Genomic DNA, 22080 nt, shown 5'->3' on the forward strand with positions numbered 1-22080 from the left:
CCTTTTTTTCTCAGTGGGAGGGGTTACCATTGCGAGGGTTTATAGCTCATCTTGGGTGATAGCTTCGCCATGGTCTGCTATTTGGTTGTTAACCAGCTTGGAAGGATCCCTACTTTCAGCCACAAGGCTAAGATCCAAGGAAGATATAAGAAGGGGAAATGCAATTTCTCCCATCCTGCTTAGTCTTTTAAACTCTAAAAGCCAGATGCCCAAGGGTTTTGCGTGCGCCCCCCCCCCCCCCCCCCCCTTGTTCAGGGTAAGGATCTGTTTAAGACTGTATTTCAATATATTTCCAATACAACCAAGTCCTCTCTTAATCAATGTTCTGCTGTTTGGAACTTTGCAATTATTTGCCTATGCAATGATATTTGGCTGTAATTTGGCAGTAAGGGTTTGTCCTGACTCATACCTGTACAATAGGAGCTTGATAATTGTTCCAGCCTGGTTGACAGCTCATATTACACTGCATCTTCTTATTGCAGATCATTTCAATGCTTTCTCTCCTACCTCCCAGGAGAGCGGTTTTATGTGCCTTTCCACAGTCCGAGTCGCTGATCTTTCTCAACTTGTACACGTGCCTGCCCCATAAGGCAGGACACACTCTTGATTTAATATTTTGTTTCTGAATCACTTTTTAGGTCATAATAGCATAAGACCTCCAAAGATTTCCTGGGTTCCTTAGTCAGACCATTTCCTTATTTGTACTAGTCCTTTCACAGCCCAGAGCTGTTCAACCTAAAGAAATGCATTCAGAACTGCTAATTAAGGTGCCATCAATAGTGCAGCCTTTGCACAAAGGACGTTAGAAGGGTCTATTAAAACAGTGGATGTTGAGTCTCTTAATACACAGCCAGTATGAAATATTGCACAAAGTAGCTCTATTAAAGTTCGATAGTAGTAAAATGGTTTGGTCACATGCGCCAGTGGTACTTAGAGCAGCTGTGGTGTAACAATACATAGCCTCATTGAAAATGCAGTTTGTCTGCCTTTAAACAGTATAAGATTGCCTTTGCCATGGCCAGAAGACTGTTTTTCCCCAAGATTTTATTATTCCAAGTGGTGAAAGACCCACTTGAAAAACATTTATACAAATCTTTCCTCCATTGATTGTGAACAATTTGCAGTTATTGTGTTGGAAAAACTAGATGAGCTCAGATTACAGCCAGTCTCTGTCTCTCATTTAGATCAGGCCACTCTATTCATTTTGCTTCGATCCTTGCCCTTTTTGGGTTGTGTGCAACCTAAAGAACTCCTTTGCAGAGCCACTAAAATGGTTAGTCTCTCTTTGGAGGAGGGAGTTGTTCCGTAGGTGCTCAAAAAGGCTTTTGGTTCACCCTACGTTAGAAGCCTTCTCTGGATGCCACTATGCCAGTAAATTGCAGCTCTGGAGAAATGTGTGCTAAGTCAGTTAATGGAGTTCTTAGATGACATTAATGTGTTTGATCCATATCAATGTGGTTTTTGCAAAGGTCACAGTACAGATATGTGGCAGCCAATTGAGAACAATCCCCCTTTGTCTTAACATTTTTTTTTTTTTACGATTTTTTGATGTTTGTTTGATAAATGGGCTTAGTTTAAGTGATTTTTTTTTCAGGAGTGTGTGTTTATGTATGTGTGTGTATTTTGTTTTTTTTAACATGTTTTAATGATTATCCTGATTTTCATAGGGCTGTATTGGAGGATATGGCACATGGATCTTGTCCAGTCTGCAGTTCTTTACAGCGTAATGACCCTTGTCAGCACATATCTGGTAGCCTTTGCATATAAGAATGTCAAATTTGTTCTCAAGCACAAGTAAGTATAGACTTGTTGGACACTTAATTTAAGCACACCCCTGTAGTGATGAACTCTTGAGAATACATTTTCCCTGTACGTACCCGGATCAGTCCAGACTCCTGGGTTATGCCCCCCCTCTAGCAGATGGAGACAGAAGTTTACAAACAAAACTCCGCCTTATCTAGGCTGGTGCCACCTACAGTCTGGCAGTCTTCTTCTGTCTCCTAGCAGGTGGAGAGGGTGCAAAACCTGCAGTCTGGATTGAGGCCTAGTGTAAAAAAAAAAAAAAAAAAAAATATATATATAGATGTAGTAATTTTTCCCTGCGCGCGGGGCTCAGATGGGCTCAGCAACTGTCGGCTAACGAAGCGCTGCAGGCGGCTCGCTTGGAGGCGGAAATTGCCTATAGCGCGGATGCTTTTTATGATTTGCTCCGTACTTCAGCGCGGGCAATGGTTTCTGCGGTGGCTGCAAGGTGGTTGTTATGGCTGCGGCACTGGGCGGCGGACGTCTCGTCGAAGGCTCGCTTAGGCTCTCGGCCGTTTAAGGGTCAGCTGCTTTTTGGCAAGGAGCTGGAGGATTTGATTGAGTCATTGGGCGAGAACAAGGTCCTTCGGCTGCCGGAGGACAGGCCGCGGTCTAGGGGGAATCCGGCCGCGCGGGGTAGGTTCCGTGGTGGGCGTAGACCCCGTAATGCGCGGGGCTCGGTTTCCTCATTCCGCCATAATGCGTCACGGCAGCAATTGTACACGCAGTCCGTTCGCGGGCGCAGGTTTGGCAGACCCGGGGCCGGGACCGGAACCCCGGGCGGTAAGCCTTCCCAATGATGGGCTGCCGGTCCACTCCCCGGTTCCGGTGATAGGCGGCAGGTTGGCGCAGTTCGCCGGGGAGTGGGCCAAGATCACGTCGGATCAGTGGGTGCTGGACGTGATAAATCGCGGCTACGGGTTAGATTTTGCACAGCGGCCCCGGCCTTGTTTCATGGTGTTGCCCTGCGGTTTTTCCGAGAAACGTCGGGTGTTCAGGGGCACAATTCGGCATCTACTGACGTTAGGCGCGATCGTTCCGATACCGTTCCACGAGATGCGAGGCGGCCGGTATTCAATTTACTTCCTGGTGCCAAAGAAAGAAGGCACCTTTTCGTCCGATCCTCGATCTCAAAGGCGTAAACAAGTGCTTGCGGGTACCACGGTTCCGCATGGAGACGCTACGGTCGGTCGTTGCATCGGTGCATCAAGGGGAGTTTCTCGCGTCCCTGGATCTCACGGAGGCGTATTTGCATATCGGAATTCGCACGGATCACCAACGCTACCTACGGTTCGCAGTGTTGGGGCAGCATTTCCAGTTCCAAGCCTTACCAATCGGTTTGGCGACAGCCCCGCTGACTTTCACAAAGATCATGGTGGTGGTAGCTGCGCACCTTCGCAAGGAGGGGTGTCCGGTCCATCCGTGTCTGGACGATTGGTTGATTTGAGCGAAGTCCGAGCGTCTCTGTCGGTTGGCGGTACACCGCGTGGTCGGGTTGCTGCAGAGCCTTGGTTGGGTAAGCAATCGGGCCAAGAGTCAGCTGGAACCGTCGCAATCCCTGGAGTTTTTGGGAGCCCTGTGCGACACAAGCCGGGGCATGGTGTATCTGATGCAGGAGCGCATAGACAAATTACAGTGGCAAGCCCGACGATTATTAGCCAAGTCCATGCCGGTTGTCTGGGACTATCTACAGTTGGTAGGGTCTATGACTTCTACGCGAGAATTGGTTCCCTGGGCGATCGAGCATATGCGGCCCTTACAATTAGCGTTACTCTCCCGTTGGAACCCGGTGTCGGAACAGTTCCAGCTTCCACTGCCGCTGCTGCAATCCGCCCGCTCCAGCATGGCCTGGTGGCTTTGTGCCAGCAACCTAGCCAAGGGGATCTCGCTGGCAGTGCCCTCATGGACGGTGGTTACCACGGATGCCAGCCTGTACGGATGGGGTGCGGTGTGTCTCCGGAAGTCGGTACAGGGCACATGGTCCCCGAGGGAGGCGTCGTGGTCCATCAATCGGTTGGAGACCAGGGCGGTGCGGTTAGCCCTGCGGGAGTTATTACCGTTGGTACGAGGCAGGGCATTTCGGATTCTGTCGGACAATGCCACAGCGGTGGCCTACATCAACCGTCAAGGCGGCACCAGAAGTCTACCGGTGGCCGTCGAGGCACGACAGCTGATGGCATGGGCCGAACGGCATCTTCAGTGCATAGCGGCATCGCACATTGCGGGAGTGGAAAATGTTCAAGCGGATTTCCTGAGTCGCAATCGGCTAGTTCCCGGCGAGTGGGAGCTCGCGGATGTAGCGTTTCAGAGCATCTGTGCCAGGTGGGGAACACCGGTTCTAGATCTGATGGCGACGTTCAAAAAAAGAAAAATGCCAAGGCCCCGCGATTCTTTGCCCGCCGCCGGGAAACGGGGGCGGAAGGGGTCGATGCCCTCGCGTTGCCTTGGCCGACAGGGGTACTCCTTTATGTCTTCCCTCCGTGGCCCCTTATCGGACGCACGCTGAGGCGCATAGAGCTTCATCCGTCTCTAGTGATTCTAGTCGCGCCCGAATGGCCGCGTCGGCCGTGGTTCGCGGGTCTTCAGAACTTGAGGGTGGAAGCTCCTCTTCGGTTTCCATATGTGCCGGACCGTCTGCATCAGGGTCCCGTTTGTTTCGACCAGGTCGGATGCTTTTGTCTAGCGGCATGGCTTTTGAGAGGCGTAGGTTGAAGAAACGGGGATACTCGGATGCGGTGGTCACGACTCTGTTGCGGTCGCGCAAGCCTTCCACGTCTCTGGTGTGTGTGCGTGTATGCTCGATCTTTGAGTCGTGGTGCCTGGCGCAGGATATTCGGCCAGCGCAGGCCTCGGTGCCCGAGGTGTTGTGTTTTCTACAAGATGGTTTGGCTAAGGGCTTGTCTTGCAGTTCGCTTAGGGTGCAGGTGGCGGCCCTTGGTTTGCTGCGAGGACAGGTCCAAGGAATGGCCTTGTCTTCGCACCCGGATGTCATTCGTTTCCTCCGAGGGGCTAAGCAATTGCGTCCTCCGTTCCGTTTTCCGTGTCCATCCCGGAGTTTGAATCTGGTTCTCAAGGCTTTATGCTCCGTGCCCTTCGAGCCTGCCCGCGGAGCTACCGTGAAGGATCTCATGCTGAAGGTGGTCTTTCTAGTGGCTGTTGCGTCGGCAAGACGGGTATCGGAGCTTCAAGCATTGTCGGGTCGGGAACCCTTTTTGAGAATTACGAATTCGGGAGTGTCGCTTCGTACTGTGCCTTCCTTCTTGCCTAAGGTGGTATCTGCTTTTCATCTAAATCAGACGGTGGATCTGCCTTCGTTGTCGGAAGCTGATACGTCTCTTCCAAATTATAGAGACTTGCGGAGGCTGGATGTGAAAAGAGCCCTGTTACGTTACCTAGAGGTAACGAACCCCTTTCGAAGGATGGATCACCTTTTTTGTCCTGTGGGGCGGTCCACGGCGCGGCCAAGCGGCTTCCAGGACTACAATTGCCCGTTGGTTGAAGGAGGCAATTGATTCCGCGTATTTGCTCCAGGGCAAGTCTGTTCCAGTGGGCCTGAAGGCTCATTCTACGCGTTCTCAAGCAGCCTCCTGGGCGGAGTGCAGCCAGGTTTCCGCAGAGGATATTTGTAGAGCGGCGACCTGGAAGTCATTGCATACCTTTGCTCGTCATTATCGCCTGGATGTTCATGCATCAGGTAACGGCAGTTTCGGGTCTGGGGTACTTAGAGCGGGACTCTCCGGTTCCCACCCTGTTTAAAGTAGCTCTGGTACATCCCAGGAGTCTGGACTGATCCGGGTACGTACAGGGAAAAGAAAATTAGGTCTTACCTTAGTTAATTTTCGTTCCTGTAGTACCACGGATCAGTCCAGAGTCCCACCCGTCGAGTCTGCTGTGAAGAAGGTGAGTCTGATAGCGAGACGGTGGGGTTTCCTACCTGTCCGTTTTGTATCGGTTTCTTCAATTTTCTCTGGTTCTGGTCCCGCTTGGGGGATAGTTGAGCCACTAGTTTTGGTTGGTAGATTACTGTATATAGTTCATTTGTGTTAATTTTGGGGCTTCATCTGCTTTGACATTAAGTAAGACTGCCAGACTGTAGGTGGCACCAGCCTAGATAAGGCGGAGTTTTGTTTGTAAACTTCTGTCTCCATCTGCTAGAGGGGGGGCATAACCCAGGAGTCTGGACTGCTCCGTGGTACTACAGGAACGAAAATTAACTAAGGTAAGACCTAATTTTCTTTTTAGGTTGATGTTGACTTACATTAAGTCTTTGAGTTAAATGATCTTAATGCAGAAAGCAGTGCATGTAATGCATTAATATACATAACATCGTAATGACGGCAGAAAAAGGCCAAATGGCTGCTCTGTGCAGGTTACTCCCATGATTCTCTTAAGGGGGTAGTAACTGCTGCTCCATGCAGGTATCTTAAGCTTTATGATAACCCATAAAAATTTCAGCTAGCAACATTATTTACTGAGCAATGAGCTTTCTTGAAAGTTCAGACGGTGCTGATTGACGTGCATTATTTATGGACTTTTCCATAGAAGCAGTGCTGTGCTTTTTCCCTTATGCTCGAGTATCACTACCCCAGACTGTAGAAGTTGGGGCCTTTTTGGTTATTGTCTGAATCCAATTCTCCTTTCCCCCCTGCCTTTGAAGTGGGGAGCAATGTAGCAGTTGCATTAAAAGCATCAAGGCTTTTAATTCAGCTTTGTCTGACTTGTTATTGGTGGACTCTTGTGCATTCTTTTGATAAAAGAGCACCATGGAGCAGTGCTGATGTTACATGCAACCAAGCTTCCCTGGTATTAAGACAGGTGAAAGAGGGAAACCACTCACAAGTTAGAATATATCAAGATGTCAGCAAGCCTGCCAGTGTGCCCGTCAATGACCGGACCTCCTGGTCAACTCATTCATTCACCTTCTGTGCGATTTTTGCAGAAAAAAATAAATTTTGTTTCAAAATTTTTCTTTGCATTTATAAAATTTCTATAGATAGTCTTCCAATCAAATATGAAGCCCAACATGGCCAGTGTTTCACAGTGTAATGCTTTCTCGAGGGCTAAACTTAAATGATCCATGTGTGATAGAAAACCATGTGATTGTAGTCTAAAGATAAAATTAAATAGCCAGTTCATAAATCCCAGAATAACAGACTATTTAAAAATAGTACTTATACTTAGCAAATACCATTCAGCAGACACGGCATCTCACAGCTTTCAGTGTAGGGAACCTTGGGAAAATGCGCTTCCTTTAGTACGTATGTACACGTGGAGCCTTGATTGTAATTATGCCACAGCATGTCAGCAAGTGAACATCCTAAAATAGCAAATAGCTGAATAGAGCATGCAGTATATTACACGACGAATTTTTACACCATTTTCATGTATAACAGTGGAAAACACGTAGCGGTTTCTTGACTTACTAAATATTGGAAATCTGATCTTTAAACACAGAGTAGCCCAGAAGAGGGAAGATGCTGTTTCCAAAGAAGTTACTCGCAAACTTTCTGAAGCAGACAACAGGAAGATGTCTCGAAAAGAGAAAGATGAAAGGTAATGTTAGTGTGTAAATTAGTATTATAATAAGTTAAAGGACAACTATATCCTTCAACCAGGGCTGACCTTTAGAGAAGGTGAATTGGGGTGATCACTCTGAGCCTCATACTTTATAGGGCCCTGCACCACTAGGGTAGCCCCACTCCTGACATCAATTTGGAAGAGCCAGCAGTGTGGGACATGCTCTAATTGCTACTTCTGGGCTCTGTGGCCAGCTTTGTAGCTCGATGCCATAATCTATCTCCTTCCCTTCCGAGGGGCTGATCTTTGAGCATCTGCGACAGGGCCGACACTAATGGGTTCATAACCCACTATCGACCTTGCAGTCTCCTCACTACTTCTACTCCTGCTAGCGTCTGGTTAGAAATACATTTTGGGGGCCAGCGAGGTCTTGCTTTCCGAGGCTGCTGGCTGTTAAAGGGTCACCATCCCCAACAAATCAGGTGCAAAAAGAAATTTGGCTGGCTAGTACTGCAATCATGGGGCTTTTATTCGATCCTTATTATCCTTGACTTGTGCATTGCTTTTGACACTGATGATTACCACCTGCTCTTTGATAATCTGTCGTTACTTGAATTTCAGAACTCCTTCTTGTCTGTATATTAGCCCATAACCTAGGGGTTATCTTCAATGACTCTTCTTTCTCTTTCTCTACACATATCCAGAACTGTTAAAATGTCCTTTCTCTGTAACATCACCAAAATTCATTCTTTCCTTTCTGAGTGCAGTACTGGAACCCTTGTATCCACTTGTCATCTCCTGCTAAGGACTACTGCAACCTGCTCCTCACAAGTGAATTATCTTTCTCCAATACAGTCTAATCAAAATTACTCTGCACCACTTATTTTTCGTCAGTCGTTACACCCATGTATCTTCTCTTCTTAAATCACCACATTGGCTTCCTATTTATTTCCACATAAAGTTCAAGCTCCTTTTTGCCTACTCCTCACCACCTCCTCTCTTACATCTCACTACACCCCCTGCTTTCCATTGTGTTGTATGGCCGGTGTGGAGCCTGTCTGTGTTTGTCTGGTGTGCTTTGGTCTGTAGGTGTGGTTTCTCTGCCTACCTCTCTCCCTGAGTGTGGTATCTGCCTGTGTTTGGTTGTGTTGTGTCTAAGTCGCTCTCTATATCTGTCTTCTGTCTAGGTGTGGTATGTCTGCCTCTCTCTGCCTGTCAGGGGGTTGAGTTTCTGTCTCTCTGTGGAGTGTCTGCATCTGGTATGTCTTTGTCTTACTGTGTCTGTCTGGGTATCTGTTTCATTCTATCGGTCTAGGTTTGGGGTGTCTGTCTAGGTATGAGAGATCTGTTTCTCTCTGTGTCTGGGTATGCCTCTCTTTGCCCTTGTGTTTTTGTGAGCTTACTCCTTTCAGAAACTTGAACAGAAACAAAATGGGGGTTGGGAGCCACTGGTCGGCAGTGTGGTTGCCTGATGACAACCCTTCGGGGGTGTGTGTGTGTGTGTGTGTCTATTTTTATAAATATATATGTCTATTTATATAGACCTCATCAATGAATCACATAAAAAATCTAGAAGACTTATAAACAAATACTTTTAGAAAGAAACTTTTTCCTTAAAAAAAAAAATGTGGGGTGCAAAAGCCAGTTCATCATTTTACTGAACTGACAGCAATCTACTTGTGTTTTATTATACGTGTGCCAGCAGGCTACAAGGTTTTTAAATCAATACTGGCATAAAAAGCGTCCCGCAAAATAAATCATATTATGTAGCGTGTTGAAGAACTAATCAGAAAAAAGAGAGCAGAATCATTGAACCCATTTTATTTATACAGTCTTGATCCCAAAGTCCATCAAGGCCACTCTGAATTCCGTCTGTTGCAAACACCTAGCGGTCCCTAACATGAGGCCTCCGCTTCTTCAGCGGCTTGCAGGTGTGATAACTACGCAGCATATGGACTTGACTTAAGCACTCCTGCATAGTCCAGCTTTATCTGGAGTCTTCTGCTGTAAAAGGCTCTAGCATCCTTGCTGTCATTATAAGCTGATTTCTTGGGCCTCTGTCCCTCCCGACGCAGCCCATGTGGCGAAACACGGTCCGTGTCGGGGGACCGAAAACGTCTCTCAACTATTCATAAATAAAGGTGGAAACGTTAAATCTAACATCTTTTTTGCTTCATTTTTTGATTAATCCAGTATAAAGATCTGCTAATTTTTAGCCCTATACCATTTGTTATTGTGGTTTAAAGTGAATGGTTACATATTGTTGTACTTCTGATTGTGTGGAGGATTGTTTATGGTTAGGGATCTTCATTTTCAAATTTTATTTTTCCTGGGAATTTCAGTGTTATAATAATAAAAATCAGTGGAAAATGACTTGTGTATAAAACACAGGAGAAAAATCAGTGAAAAGTAATTTTTCTACAGATATATTTTTTGTTCCAATACTGAAGTCCCACTCAAACAAAAACTGACCGCGAAGGGCCCCTGTTCCTGGTGTATTCTTACTTGTGCCATGTTATGTTTGAGCCCAGCGCTTTCATCATGCTCCTGTGTGCTTGCAGCTCAGTCAGAATGTGGGCTGGAATTCGGCGATGGGAGCCTTTCAGGGGGACTCTCCTCCCTATTTCATACCCCAGCTCGGCTCACTCACCCCGCAGTCTTTGGCTGCAGCCACGGCAGTAGAGCTTTTTCCTGAAGCTCTGCAGTCATGGGCTACGATAGCACAATGGACTGGGATTCCCTTTCCCTCCCACCCCTCACTGCCTCCATAGGATTCCCAGCCGGCCTGGGAAAGTGGAAGACCTGACCCAGGAATTGAGCCAAAGTCCTCCACAGGGCACTGAGCTGACCCCTAGTTATGCCATTTGGCTTTTTATGGCAGATTTAGAAAGAAGAGGAAAGTTTGTTTATGTATTTATTTTAAGTTTGTGAATTTGTATTTAGGAACCATTGTTTCTGGGAATATAATACATCAAAATTGTTTATATGTATCTTTGTGTTTCTTAATGCATTTATATTAATGTTTTAAGGGTGGGCACTAAGGGTAAGCAATGTGCAAAAATGCTTGCAACTGAAATGTGATTAAAAACTAGGATTTCAATATTTTATGTGCAGAATTCTGTGGAAGAAAAATGAAGTTGCTGACTATGAAGCGACAACTTTCTCCATTTTCTACAACAACACACTTTTCCTGGTCTTGGTCATCATCGCTTCATTCTTCCTGCTGAAGAACTTCAATCCCACTGTGTATCCTTCAAACTATTCAAATAGCATTGGTTTGGCAGGCATATGCTTACAGGTTGCTAACACTTTATCCACAATGAATATGCATGAGATACATTTGCATAGGGTGGTCTCCAGTGTATGCAAATGTATCTCGTGCATATTCTGAAAACCAGAGGGTTGGGAAACACTATCTTAGACATGGGGAGGGCAAGGATTAGTTTAGACTTTGTTATGGTTTTTCAGCAAAGTCTATACGGTGGGTGAAAATTAAAGAAATAGCTGAAAATTCCTGTTTGCACTGCAAATTGCTTTGGCTTCTCTTAGTAATGTGCAAAATTCATCTAGGAATATAAATCTGGTCATGTACCTCTTGGTCAGGCAGAAATGATTACTTGCTTTAGGTTTGTGCTTACTAAGATCCAAGTCATGGGATAGTGATGCCCTCAAGTCATTGTCAAAAGTGTACACATTGAGGAGGTAGTGACATCATCCCAGGCAACGGCTGTCTAATACACTTGCTCCCGATCGCATCAAACATCCCCTATATTTAGTGATCTGTTAAGCTTCCTAGAAGCGGTTCTCAAAAGAGGAGACTGGGTAGTCATCAGCAGTGGTTTCATTGAAAATGAAAACTGATCTGAAACAGTTTTCCTATGCTGGAATTTCGGCACAGGAGGAGGAAGGTGAGGCTGGGGCTATGGCCAAGTGTGAGGAACCGGAAACTGAAATAGGAATGTTGGGGCCTTCCACAAGCACAGCTCCTACCTGACATGAGTTTCTGCAGTGGTTTTAAGGAGCTCCGGGCCGATAGGCTGGCGATTTTAAATGGGAGATTGTCAATACTGTAGCTGACCTAAAGCATGATATCACTGATTTAGGTGCAAGATTTCTGCCTGACCAAGAGGTACATGCATATAGGGAAAAATAGCCCATGCTATAATTACATAATTTGGGTTCCATATTAGGTGCTACAACCCAAGAAAGAGATCTAGGTGTCATCGTGGATAACACATTGAAATCATCGGTTCAGTGTGCTGTGGCAGTCAAAAAAGCAAACAGAATGTTGGGAATTATTAGGGAATGGTGAATAAAACGGCAAATGTCATAATGCCTCTGTATCGCTCCATGGTGAGACCGCACCTTGAATACTGTGCACAATTCTGGTCGCCGCATCTGAAAAAAGATATAATTGCGATGGAGAAGGTACAGAGAAGGGCAACCAAAATGATAAAGGGAATGGAACAACTCCCCTATGAGGAAAGACTAAAGAGGTTAGGACTTTTCAGCTTGGAGAAGAGACGGCTGAGGGGGGATATGATAGAGGTGTTTAAAATCATGAGAGGTCTAGAACGGGTAGATGTGAATTGGTTATTTACTCTTTCGAATAATAGAAAGACTAGGGGGCACTCCATGAAGTTAGCATGGGGCACATTTAAAACTAATCGGAGAAAGTTCTTTTTTATTCAACGCACAATTAAAGTCTGGAAATTGTTGCCAGAGGATGTGGTTAGTGCAGTTAGTATAGCTGTGTTTAAAAAAGGATTGGATAAGTTCATTACCTGCTATTAAGTTCACCTAGAGAATAGCCACTGCCATTATTTATTTATTATTTTTATATACCGACATTCGATCTCAATTGAGATATCACACCGGTTTACATTCAGGTACTGTAGGTATTTCTCTATCCCCAGAGGGCTTACAATCTAAGTTTTTGTACCTGAGGCAATGTAGGGTAAAGGAGCGACAGCGGGACTTGAACCTTGGTCTCCTGGTTCATAGTCCACTGCTCTAACCATTAGGCTATTCCTTCCTCCCCCATTAGCAATGGTAACATGGAATAGACTTAGTTTTTGGGTACTTGCCAGGTTCTTGTGGCCTGGATTGGCCACTGTTGGAAACAGGATGCTGGGCTTGATGGACCCTTGGGTCTGACCCAGTATGGCATTTTCTTATGTTCTTATTGGAGGAGGCAGAGACATGCCTTGACGACCATGCTGCTGAGATAACATGGTTTCAAGAAAACTGTGATGAAATGACTGTGACACAAGGGGAGCTACAAGATTGACTGGAGGATTTAGAAAATCACATTCGGAGAGTTAATTTGAAATTTAGAAAAGTCCCAGAGAGCCAGAAGTTTGGAGGCTGTTTCCAGGTGGTGGACAGTATTTGCATGCAGTTGCTTGGCTCAGAAGATCAAGAGACTGTTATTCCAAAAGTACAGCTAGAGCGAGCTCGTTGGCTTTGGGGGCCCCTTGAGATAACCTGCCTAGAGATATAGTTGCCTGCTTTCCTGAGTTTCAAGTAAAGGAGAAGGTGATGCTGGCAGCGAGGCGGCATGGACCCATCAGCTGGAAGGGCTACAGAGTGGAGGTTTTCCAGGCCTTGTCATCCATTACTATACGAAAGACGAGAGACTCTAAGGGCATTTTAACAGAATTCCACAACCACAATGTGCGCTACCATTGGCAGTTCCTGTTTGCGCTCAGCTTTACAATTGAGACGGTGACCTCTAAAGTATGCACAGTGGCTGAAGCAGTGAAAATTCTGAAGGCGGCTGGAATGGACGTTGCTAAGGCTCCACTACTTCCTAGCATTACCAGACTGCTGTGAGCGTGTATGACCCCTCTAAATGGCAGAGATTGGCCAATGGCGGTCGTTGGCTGAAGCGTCTACCAAGTGGATGGATTTTCACAATTGCCTGTCTCACAAGATGACTTAACGTGACTGTCATGAGGTTCATTTGCATGGCATCTTTGCATATGATATTGTTTGGCTTTTGCTGCATTATCTTTATTCTCTGAATAGCGAAGATTTTTTTTTTTTTTTCAGTTGTTTTCGGGGATGGAAGACTTTAGCATATCATGTTTAGATTTTTAGGTTGATTTACTGATCGGGGGAGAGTTGGGGGTGACATAGCTCATTATGGCGTCATTCCTTATGGAGGAGATTGGCTACTACAGGGGTGGTGGTGTGCTTATGGGATGGGGGGGAGGATTATGTGATATTGGAGAGCAATACCATTTTCTGGGGCTAAGGGGTAAATGTGTTTGGGATTTGGATAGGGTGACAAGGTTTATTAGGCGTTATCAGGGGGCAATGGAGGAGACGGGTGATATGTTATCATGGGAACTTTAAAATTTATTTCACTTAATACTAAAGGGCTAAATTCCCCAGGCAAGCAGCGTTTATTTTTTCAAGAATTGGCTCATTTGAAGGCTTCTATAGTCTCTTGTCTAGGAAACGCATCCTAGAAGGCATAGTGAGGGGTTACTCAAATCTCAGCTGTTCCCTCATCAGTTTCTGGCTTCGGCCTCAGTACAGCATGAGTATTGTGGGGTGGGAATACTGTTTTCTAAGCAAGTGGTGGTTGATGTCAAGGCCACTTTAAAGGATGTTGAGGGAAGATGTATTGCCCTAAAGCTGATTCTCAATAATACTTTATTCACTATGGTAAATGTGTATGCTCCCAGTACTGGGCAAGGAGCTTTCTTTCATAAAATTTTGGAGATAATGTCCGATTAGGCAGAGGGTCATTTAATACTTGGAGGGGATTTCAGTCTTACTCGCTTCCCATTCCGAGATAATTCTAAACAGGAATCTATAGGATCTCATTCTTTCCGCAGAGCCCTCAAACATTTGATGTTGGATAGGGGATTAAGAGATATTTGGCATCTCAAAAACCTGACTTGTCGTAATTATACTTTCATATAACCGTATTCCAGACTGGATTATTTTCTGATTGACAAAACTTTGGTGGACAGGTCAGTTGAAGAGGATATAAGTCATATCACCTGGTCTGATCATGCCCCTGTCTGGTTCCCTCTGGATATTTCTCAGTCAGAGATTAGGGAATATTTTTTAGAAAATGAATCCAGGGTATGTTCTCCAGTTACATTTTGGGCTTGTATGAAGGCTGTAGTACGGGGTAAATTAATTTCTAGGGCCACTTATGTTAAATGTGATAGGGGAAGAATATGATTAGAATTAATGCAAAACATTGCTAAATGGGAATTGTTGCATAAATGCACCTTGGACCCCGAAGTATGGAGTAGATTGGAACGGGCCAGGCAGGCACTGAGGGATTTGGAATTAGACAGGTTGGCCCATCAATTGGATTTGTCCAGACAGGTGTGTTTGGAGTTTGGGAATAAACCAAGCTGATTATTAGCCCGGGGATTAAAGGAGAGGGTGACTCAGAATCCTATTACTAAAATTAAAGAGAGAGATGGGACGTTTATTTATGATACTGAGAGGATTGGCCAGCATTTCCTGAACTTCTATGAAGAGCTTTACTCTAATGAGGGTGAGGTGAAAGGAGCAGAGCTGGATGAATATATTAAGGATATCCCTTTGCCGGTGCTTCAGGAAGAATGCAAGGGGCTACTAAGTGATGATATCAGAGCTGAGGTTATCTCAGAACTGAAGGTAAATAGATCTCCAGGACTAGATGGCTTCACGGCCAAATTCTACAAAACGTTGCGTACAGCCTGGTAGGTCCTCTGGTGGCAATGCTTAAGTGTGTGGCTGGGGAACTTCCTCCTAATGAGAATGTAGCTGGCATTACTATTTTAGCAAAGCCGAGTAGAGATGTGACGCTTTGTAGATCATATCATCCTATATCCAGTGGGAGCACTGAGAGGAGTGAGTACTGCTTGGAGAAATTTTTAAAACTTAAAAGTATTGGGGAGAAATAAACTAATGGGGTATATTATTTAGTGTGTTTTTGTTTTAAATATGTAGTCAGAAAGTCAGACAATAAACGGAAGTTTGTGTGTTTGTATCCCTCCCACCCCTAGCTCATCCTTTAATTCATAGGCAGGTGTCATTTTCACACTTAATTTTTTTTAAAACCTTTTTACTTAAACTCAGAAATTCCTCACACCTTTTCAAGAGTTTGATCATTCCCCTATAGGCCACTACCAGACATATAGTGAATTCACTAATACATTTAAAGGACGTTAATTAGACACATTCCTACTCCCATAGCAACGTAAAACTTAACTAGGAACTGAAAAATTTGAGATGAAGGCAGCAGTCCAGCAGCAAGAGGGGGGCTTCCCAGTCTTTTGCATAGAGTGTCACATGTATGATTTTTTACCCGCCGGTGAGAAGTTGTACATGTGCATGCAATGCAAAGAGCTCCTGGCTCTCAGAGAACGAGTCTGATCTCTGGAAGCTAGAGTGGCAGACCTGGAGGAGCTGAGGCAGACAGAGAGAGAGGGGTATATAGATGAGACCTTCAGGGACATAGTAGCCAAGTCCCAACTCCAGTCTGGCAGCCCTGGTGCTGCCTTGGAGGAGGAAGGTCTCATGATCGGAGAGCATCAACCTGGTGAGGCAGGAAAGATCATGTAGCAAGGACCTGCTTTCCAGGTGGTGCATTGTCTTTTTGCACTGAGGATGTCTCTCCAAGGGCTACTGCCCAGGAAGGAAGGTTTAGGACATAGTTGGCGATTCAATTATTAGGAGTGTAGACAGCTGGGTGGTTGGTGGGTGTGAGGATCGCCTGGTAACATGCCTACCTGGTGCGAATCCTATCACGTGTCACCGAGATAGGATTTTAGACAGTGCTAGGGAGGAGCTGGCTGTCATGGTACATGTGGGCACCAACGACATAGGAAAATGTGGGATGGAGGTTCTGGAAGTCAAATTTAGGTAGAAAGCTGAAATCCAGAGCCTCCAGGATAACATTCTCTGAAATGCTCCCTGTTCCACGCGCAGGTGTCCAGAGGCAGGCAGAGCTCTGGAGTCTCAATGCATGGATGAGACGATGGTGCAAGGAAGGAACTGGGGAACCTTTTAGGGAAGGGGGAGTCTTTTCCAAAGGGATGGGGCTCCACCTTAACCAGGGTGGAACCAGGTACTGTTGCTAACCTTTAAAAAGGAGAGAGAGCAGCTTTTAAACTAGAACAAAGGGGAAAGCAGACAGTTGCTTAGCAGCGCATGATTTAGAAGGCGGTATCTTCAAAGGATACTAATGAAGCATTAGAGTTAGGGCATCCCAAAAGAGAAGTCCCAATAATAAGAAAAGTAGTCCAAGTGCCTATAAGTAAAAACTCACCTGAGCTAAAGATTCTAACTTATCCCTGTCAACTGTAAAGCAGAATGTAAATACAAACAAAAACATATTTATTTAAGTTTTTTTTTATATACCAACAAGAAACAGGGGTGCAATTAAAATAAACTTTACAATTTGAACAATAGTGCAGAAAAGCAGTTACATGTAACAGGGAAACAATAACTTGGAGTAAGGAGGAAAATGGAGATCAGATAATTATATATATATATAATAACATTATAAGGGGTGGCTATTAATGCTATTCCAAGCGAAGTATGTTGATTGAAGGGAGTTAAGTAATGTTGGAGTTAGGAAAGGCCTGCGTGAACAGCCAAGTCTTGAGTCTTTTCTTGAATGTTGAGATGCTGGGTTCCATTCTAAGATCCGGGGGAATGGAGTTCCATAAAGTTGGACCAGCTGTGGAGAAGGCCCGATCTCTAAGCGTGATGTGTCTGGTAGTTTTGGCTGGAGGTACTTGAAGTGATCCTTTGTAAGCATCTCTTGTCGGTCTTGTTGAGTAGTGTAATCGGAGGGGGATATGGAGATCGATTGGGGCTAATTGATGGATGTTTTTGAAAATGGTGAGAATGGCCTTGTAGATTATTCTGAAGTGGATAGGCAGCCAGTGGAGGCCCATCAGGATAGGTGTTATGTGTTCTCTTCTCCTGGTGTTAGTGAGTATATGGGCGGAGGCATTTTGGACCATTTGCAATGGTTTGGTGTGTGATGAAGGGAGACCAAGCATGATGGTGTTACAATAGTCCAGCTTTGCGAAAATGATTGATTGTAGAATCGTTCTGAAGTCATGAGTGTGGAAGAGAGGTCGTATTCTTTTCAGCACTTGGAGCTTATAAAAGCAGTCTCTGGTGGTTTTGTTGATGTTGGCTTTCAGGTTTAGGTGATTGTCAATTAGAACTCCTAGGTCTCTCACTTGTGTAGTGTTTGGTAAGGTTGGATGAGTGTGTGTGAGGGAGCTGTTTTCTGGTGTGATGATTAGAAGTTCCGTTTTTGATGAATTTAGTATCAGGTTGAGACTTGTGAGAAGCTGTTTGATATTTTGGAGGCAGGTTTCCCAGTGAGACAGTGTTTTTGCGAGTGACTCCTTGATGGGGATCAGGACCTGAATATCGTCTGCGTAGAGGAAGTGTTTGAGATTGAGGTTAGTGAGGAGTTCACATAAGGGTAACAGATAAATGTTAAACAAGGTAGGAGACAGGGATGAGCCCTGAGGGACTCCTACTGACGCGGGGTGAAGAGAGGATTCTTTATTATGAATCTTAACCTTATATCCTCTGTTGCTGAGGAAGGTTCTAAACCAAGACAGGGCAGTGCCAGAGATACCTATGGCTGTTAGTTGGTTGATGAGAAGAGAGTGATTGACCGTGTCAAATGCAGACGAAAGGTCGAGTAGGATCAGAAGGAAGGATTGTCCTTTGTCTAAGCCTAGGATGATGTGGTCGGTCATAGAGATGAGGAGGGCTTTGAAATGTTTGTATGCTAGTATCAGAAGTCTAAGCTGTAAGATGGGAGAATTAGAATGTGTAGCAGTGAATGCTGACATAGACTTAATTGGCATCTCAGAGATATGGTGACAGGAGGATAACCAATGGGACAGTGCTATACCGGGGTACAATTATATTGCAATGACAGAGAGGAGCACCCAGGAGGCGGTGTGGCGCTTTATGTCCGGGATGGCATAAAGATCCTGCATGAGACTAAATGCACAATCGAATCTTTATGGGTTGAAATCCCTTGTGTGTTGGGTAAGAGTATAGTGATAGGAGTATACTACCGTCCACCTGGTCAGATGGTGAAACTGACAGTGAAATGCTAAGAGAAATTAGGGAAGCTAACCAAACTGGTAGTGCAGTATCAATGGGAGATTTCAATTACCCCAATATTGACTGGGTAAATGTAACATCAGGACTTGCTAGAGAGATTAAGTTCCTGGATGGAATAAATGACAGTTTTATGGAGCAATTGGTTCTGGAACTGACGAGAGTGGGAACAATTTTAGATCTAATTCTTAGTGGAGCCCAGGATTTGGCTGGGGAATATACTAAAAATTTTGAAGTTAGGCGAGGCACTCATCAGGGATGCCCTCTATCTCCCCTGCGTTTTGCTCTCTCATTAGAACCTCTTGCAGAATGCATACGCAGGGAAGGACACATTATAGGTATAGGTTTTGACGGGTAAACTATAAGATGACTCTTTTTTTGCAGATAATATTTTGTTTACATTGAAGTCAGTTTAAGAGTCTTTAGGCTGGGTGTTGAGTTGAGGGAGATGTGGGGCTTTGGGAAGTTTGCCAGATTCAAGATGAATGAATATAATTCCAAAATTTTGAATATGTCTACCTCGTCAGAGTGTATGCATACCATAAGTTCATTGTTTGCATTTAAGATCGCTAAAGAATGGGTCAAATATCTGGGGTTCACATTGAATTGGCAGGGGATAGATTATTTTACCTCATTTATGATCCACTGGTTAAGAATATTCTTAGTGACTTGGATAAATGGGATTGTCTGGAATTATCTTGGTTAGGCAGGATCACCTCAGTAAAAATGAATATATTACCGAGGGTTTTTGTTACTTTTTTCAAACCTTCCCAATAAGGATCCTTGATCACTTATTGAAGGTATGGCAGAAAAAGATCTTTAGTTTTATCTGGACGAGGCCTCTGAGGGTGTCCAAGAATGTGCTGTATCAATCTAAATTGAGAGGGGGACTGAGCGTTCCCTATTTGACATGGTATTTTGCAGCCTTCCAACTGAGGGCATTTATAGATTGGCATAGGATTCGAGGTAAAAAACCATGGGTGGCAATAGAATGTCACTGGGTGGAAATTATACGCTAGAAGTGAGAGTATGGACAGATGAAGGATTTATCTATGTATTCTCGCACAACTTTGCAAATATGGAAAAAGTGGAGGTCAGCTTTAGTGAGGGATAGAGAGTTTCATCATTTTACTTCATTTCTCTTTCTGAAAGAATTCCCACCAGGAAATAAATGTCACAGCTCTTGATGGGCTGCCTCAGGAGTGAGTAGATTGGGGCAGTTATGGGGAGGAGGCGGTGCTCTACCCTCATCAGTTCTTCAGGAGAAATATTCCTTGGAACATAGGATAGGGATGGGTTCGCGTTAGTTCAGCTATTGCATTTTATAAATCAAAAGCGGATCATTCAAAATGTTAATGAAGAGAAAACGCTTTTTGAGGGTTTTTGTGAGCATGCTGACAAGATAAGCAAACCCATTTCTAACATTTAAGGGTTACTGAATGCGGACTTGCTCATCCAAGGGCATGGGAGAGGCATTTACGAGCTCCTTTGGCGGACATGGGGTGGGAGCAGTGTTTTATGGCTGTGAAGAAACGCTCTATATCACTGCCTTGATGGAGATGGGGTATAAAGCTCTTTATAGATGGCATTTAACTCCAAAAGTACAGTAGGGCTTGAGGTGGGGCTGTTTTTTCATGTGGTGGGAGTGCCCCAAGGTGCAGCAGTTAAGGGAGGATGATATTTTGTTTTTTTGGGATATTACAGGGAGTTCTGCGATACGGGACCCGAGATTAGTTTTGCTAAGTATGCCAACTCCGTCCCAAACGGATTTGGAGTATACCTTTTTTACACAAGTTTTATTGGCTGTTAAAGGAGAAATTGCCTATCGGTGGCGATTGCCTGACATTCCTAGTTTACCTTAAGAATAGGCTGAACAAAGTGTTCTGGAAACATTGACAGCGAAGCGGGTGGGTTCTTTGACCAGATTTTGAAATGGCTGCGTAGCAGTGGAGAATTATCCAGGGGCAGAGTTGTATATATTTATTCCACCTTATGATACTCGCCTAAGTATATTTGGTCCTTAGCGCTGCATCGCATTTGCCCGCAGAGCTGGCTCAGTATCGGGTGGTGGGGTTTGGAAGCCTTTCATGTATTGTTATATCAATAGGTAGTTACTGTTTGTTTTTCTTTTTTACTGCTGCCCCGGTTGGCACTCCGAGGTCCGGTTCTAGGATCTTGTGAGGTGTTCATGTACTTGCCAGACATCTCTCGATCGGGGGGGTGGGGGGAGGAGGGATGGGTGACATGTATACATTTGTGTATAATGCTAGGGGATATGTTAGATACATCCATTCAGAGATATAAAAGTATTATCTGTGTATATGGTCTGTCTTTGTTCTTCATCTGTTTGATATTTGGTTATTTGTACTGTATACTGCTATTGTTGGAATAAACTGTAAATGGAAAACAAATGTACACATTGAGCAACCGAAGACAAACGCCGTGTCCCCTATTCCATTTCTCACTTCACTGTGTAGTTCTGAATGGGCATATGCAGGTCAATTATTTACTGTAACCTTTTTAAATTACTACAGTGGGCAGGTAAACATTTTAACATAAGTTGTCCAACACCACTGTTGACTGATGCTGGTGATAGGACCTCAGATGGTCACATTCAGCTTTTTTATCCAAAGGACTAAAAGAAACCAATTTCTGGAGGAGAGATAAAAGGGCAATGACTGAATAAGGGTTGCTTGTTCTTACTTGAGACTTATAGTTTAACTTAGTTTGCACTAACTCTGAATAAAAAAACCCCCCACAGTCTGTGTTTTTAAAAATACAGTCACATCTTGCAGGTCCTGCATCTCGGGGGGGAAAACCCAACCAATCCCCTATGCATGGGATTTCAGGGTGGCTGGAGACGTTACGATTGGTGACAATTCACTGCACCTTGGGGTGGTGATTTCAGATTTTGGTTGTTTTGCCCCATTTATTATACAGCTCTGGTCAAATGTTCTCTAGCAATTGTTATCAGGCAGGGAAGAAAGACTGATACTTCACTTTTAATGCATATCCAGCATAACTCTTTGCTTCAATGGCAGGGGGAATGAAGAAAAGTGGATCTATATACAACAACCAACAAGGACCGAATTACATAGTCTGGGTAAACAAATAAGCATGGGTGTAGCTTGCTTATTGCGGCGGTTACTACCCCTAACTAATTAAGCTAGATATTTCACTTAGATGCAGTTCCAACACTGCTCTCTACATTAATGGTGGGGGTGGAAGGGAAATAGAACCAAAAGGTTACTAAGAGCCAAGAGTAACTGATAAGTATGAGAGAAAAAAAAGTGTGAAGCTTGCTGGGCAGACTGGATGGGCCGTTTGGTCTTCTTCTGCCTTCATTTCTATGTTTCTATGTAATTGAATGGGATGGGGAATGACCTAGGTTGGCATTTTGTGATTTTTGGAGACTTTTCTTAACATTGTTTCCACAGAAATTATATTCTCTCTATCAGCGCTTCATCAGGACTGATAGCGCTGCTTTCCACAGGTTCTAAATAGATGGAAGGCACCGGGACCAGCCAGTTTTTTAATGCATGGATTAAACCTACTTGGTCTTTTGTGGTCTTGAAAATCTGTTTTCATTTATTCTTTACAAATAAGTTGTAAAATAAACCCAGTTTTTGGCCTCTGTCA

The 22080-nt window shown here is 44.6% G+C and overlaps 1 protein-coding gene across 1 annotated transcript in view; it reads left to right on the forward strand.

Moving 5' to 3' along the window:
- The window catches only part of SSR3 (signal sequence receptor subunit 3), a 32407-nt gene extending 10327 nt beyond the window's left edge, over window positions 1-22080 (forward strand). Inside the window, exons 2-5 of the mRNA XM_029615679.1 lie at window positions 1668-1794; window positions 7258-7356; window positions 10435-10566; window positions 21879-22080. Of these exons, the coding sequence (XP_029471539.1) occupies window positions 1668-1794; window positions 7258-7356; window positions 10435-10566; window positions 21879-21945 (425 nt within the window). The 3' untranslated portion in view covers window positions 21946-22080. The remainder of the gene's footprint in view (window positions 1-1667; window positions 1795-7257; window positions 7357-10434; window positions 10567-21878) is intronic.

Source organism: Rhinatrema bivittatum, chromosome 9 (assembly GCF_901001135.1).
Source record: "Rhinatrema bivittatum chromosome 9, aRhiBiv1.1, whole genome shotgun sequence".
NCBI classification, from domain to species: Eukaryota; Metazoa; Chordata; class Amphibia; order Gymnophiona; family Rhinatrematidae; genus Rhinatrema; species Rhinatrema bivittatum.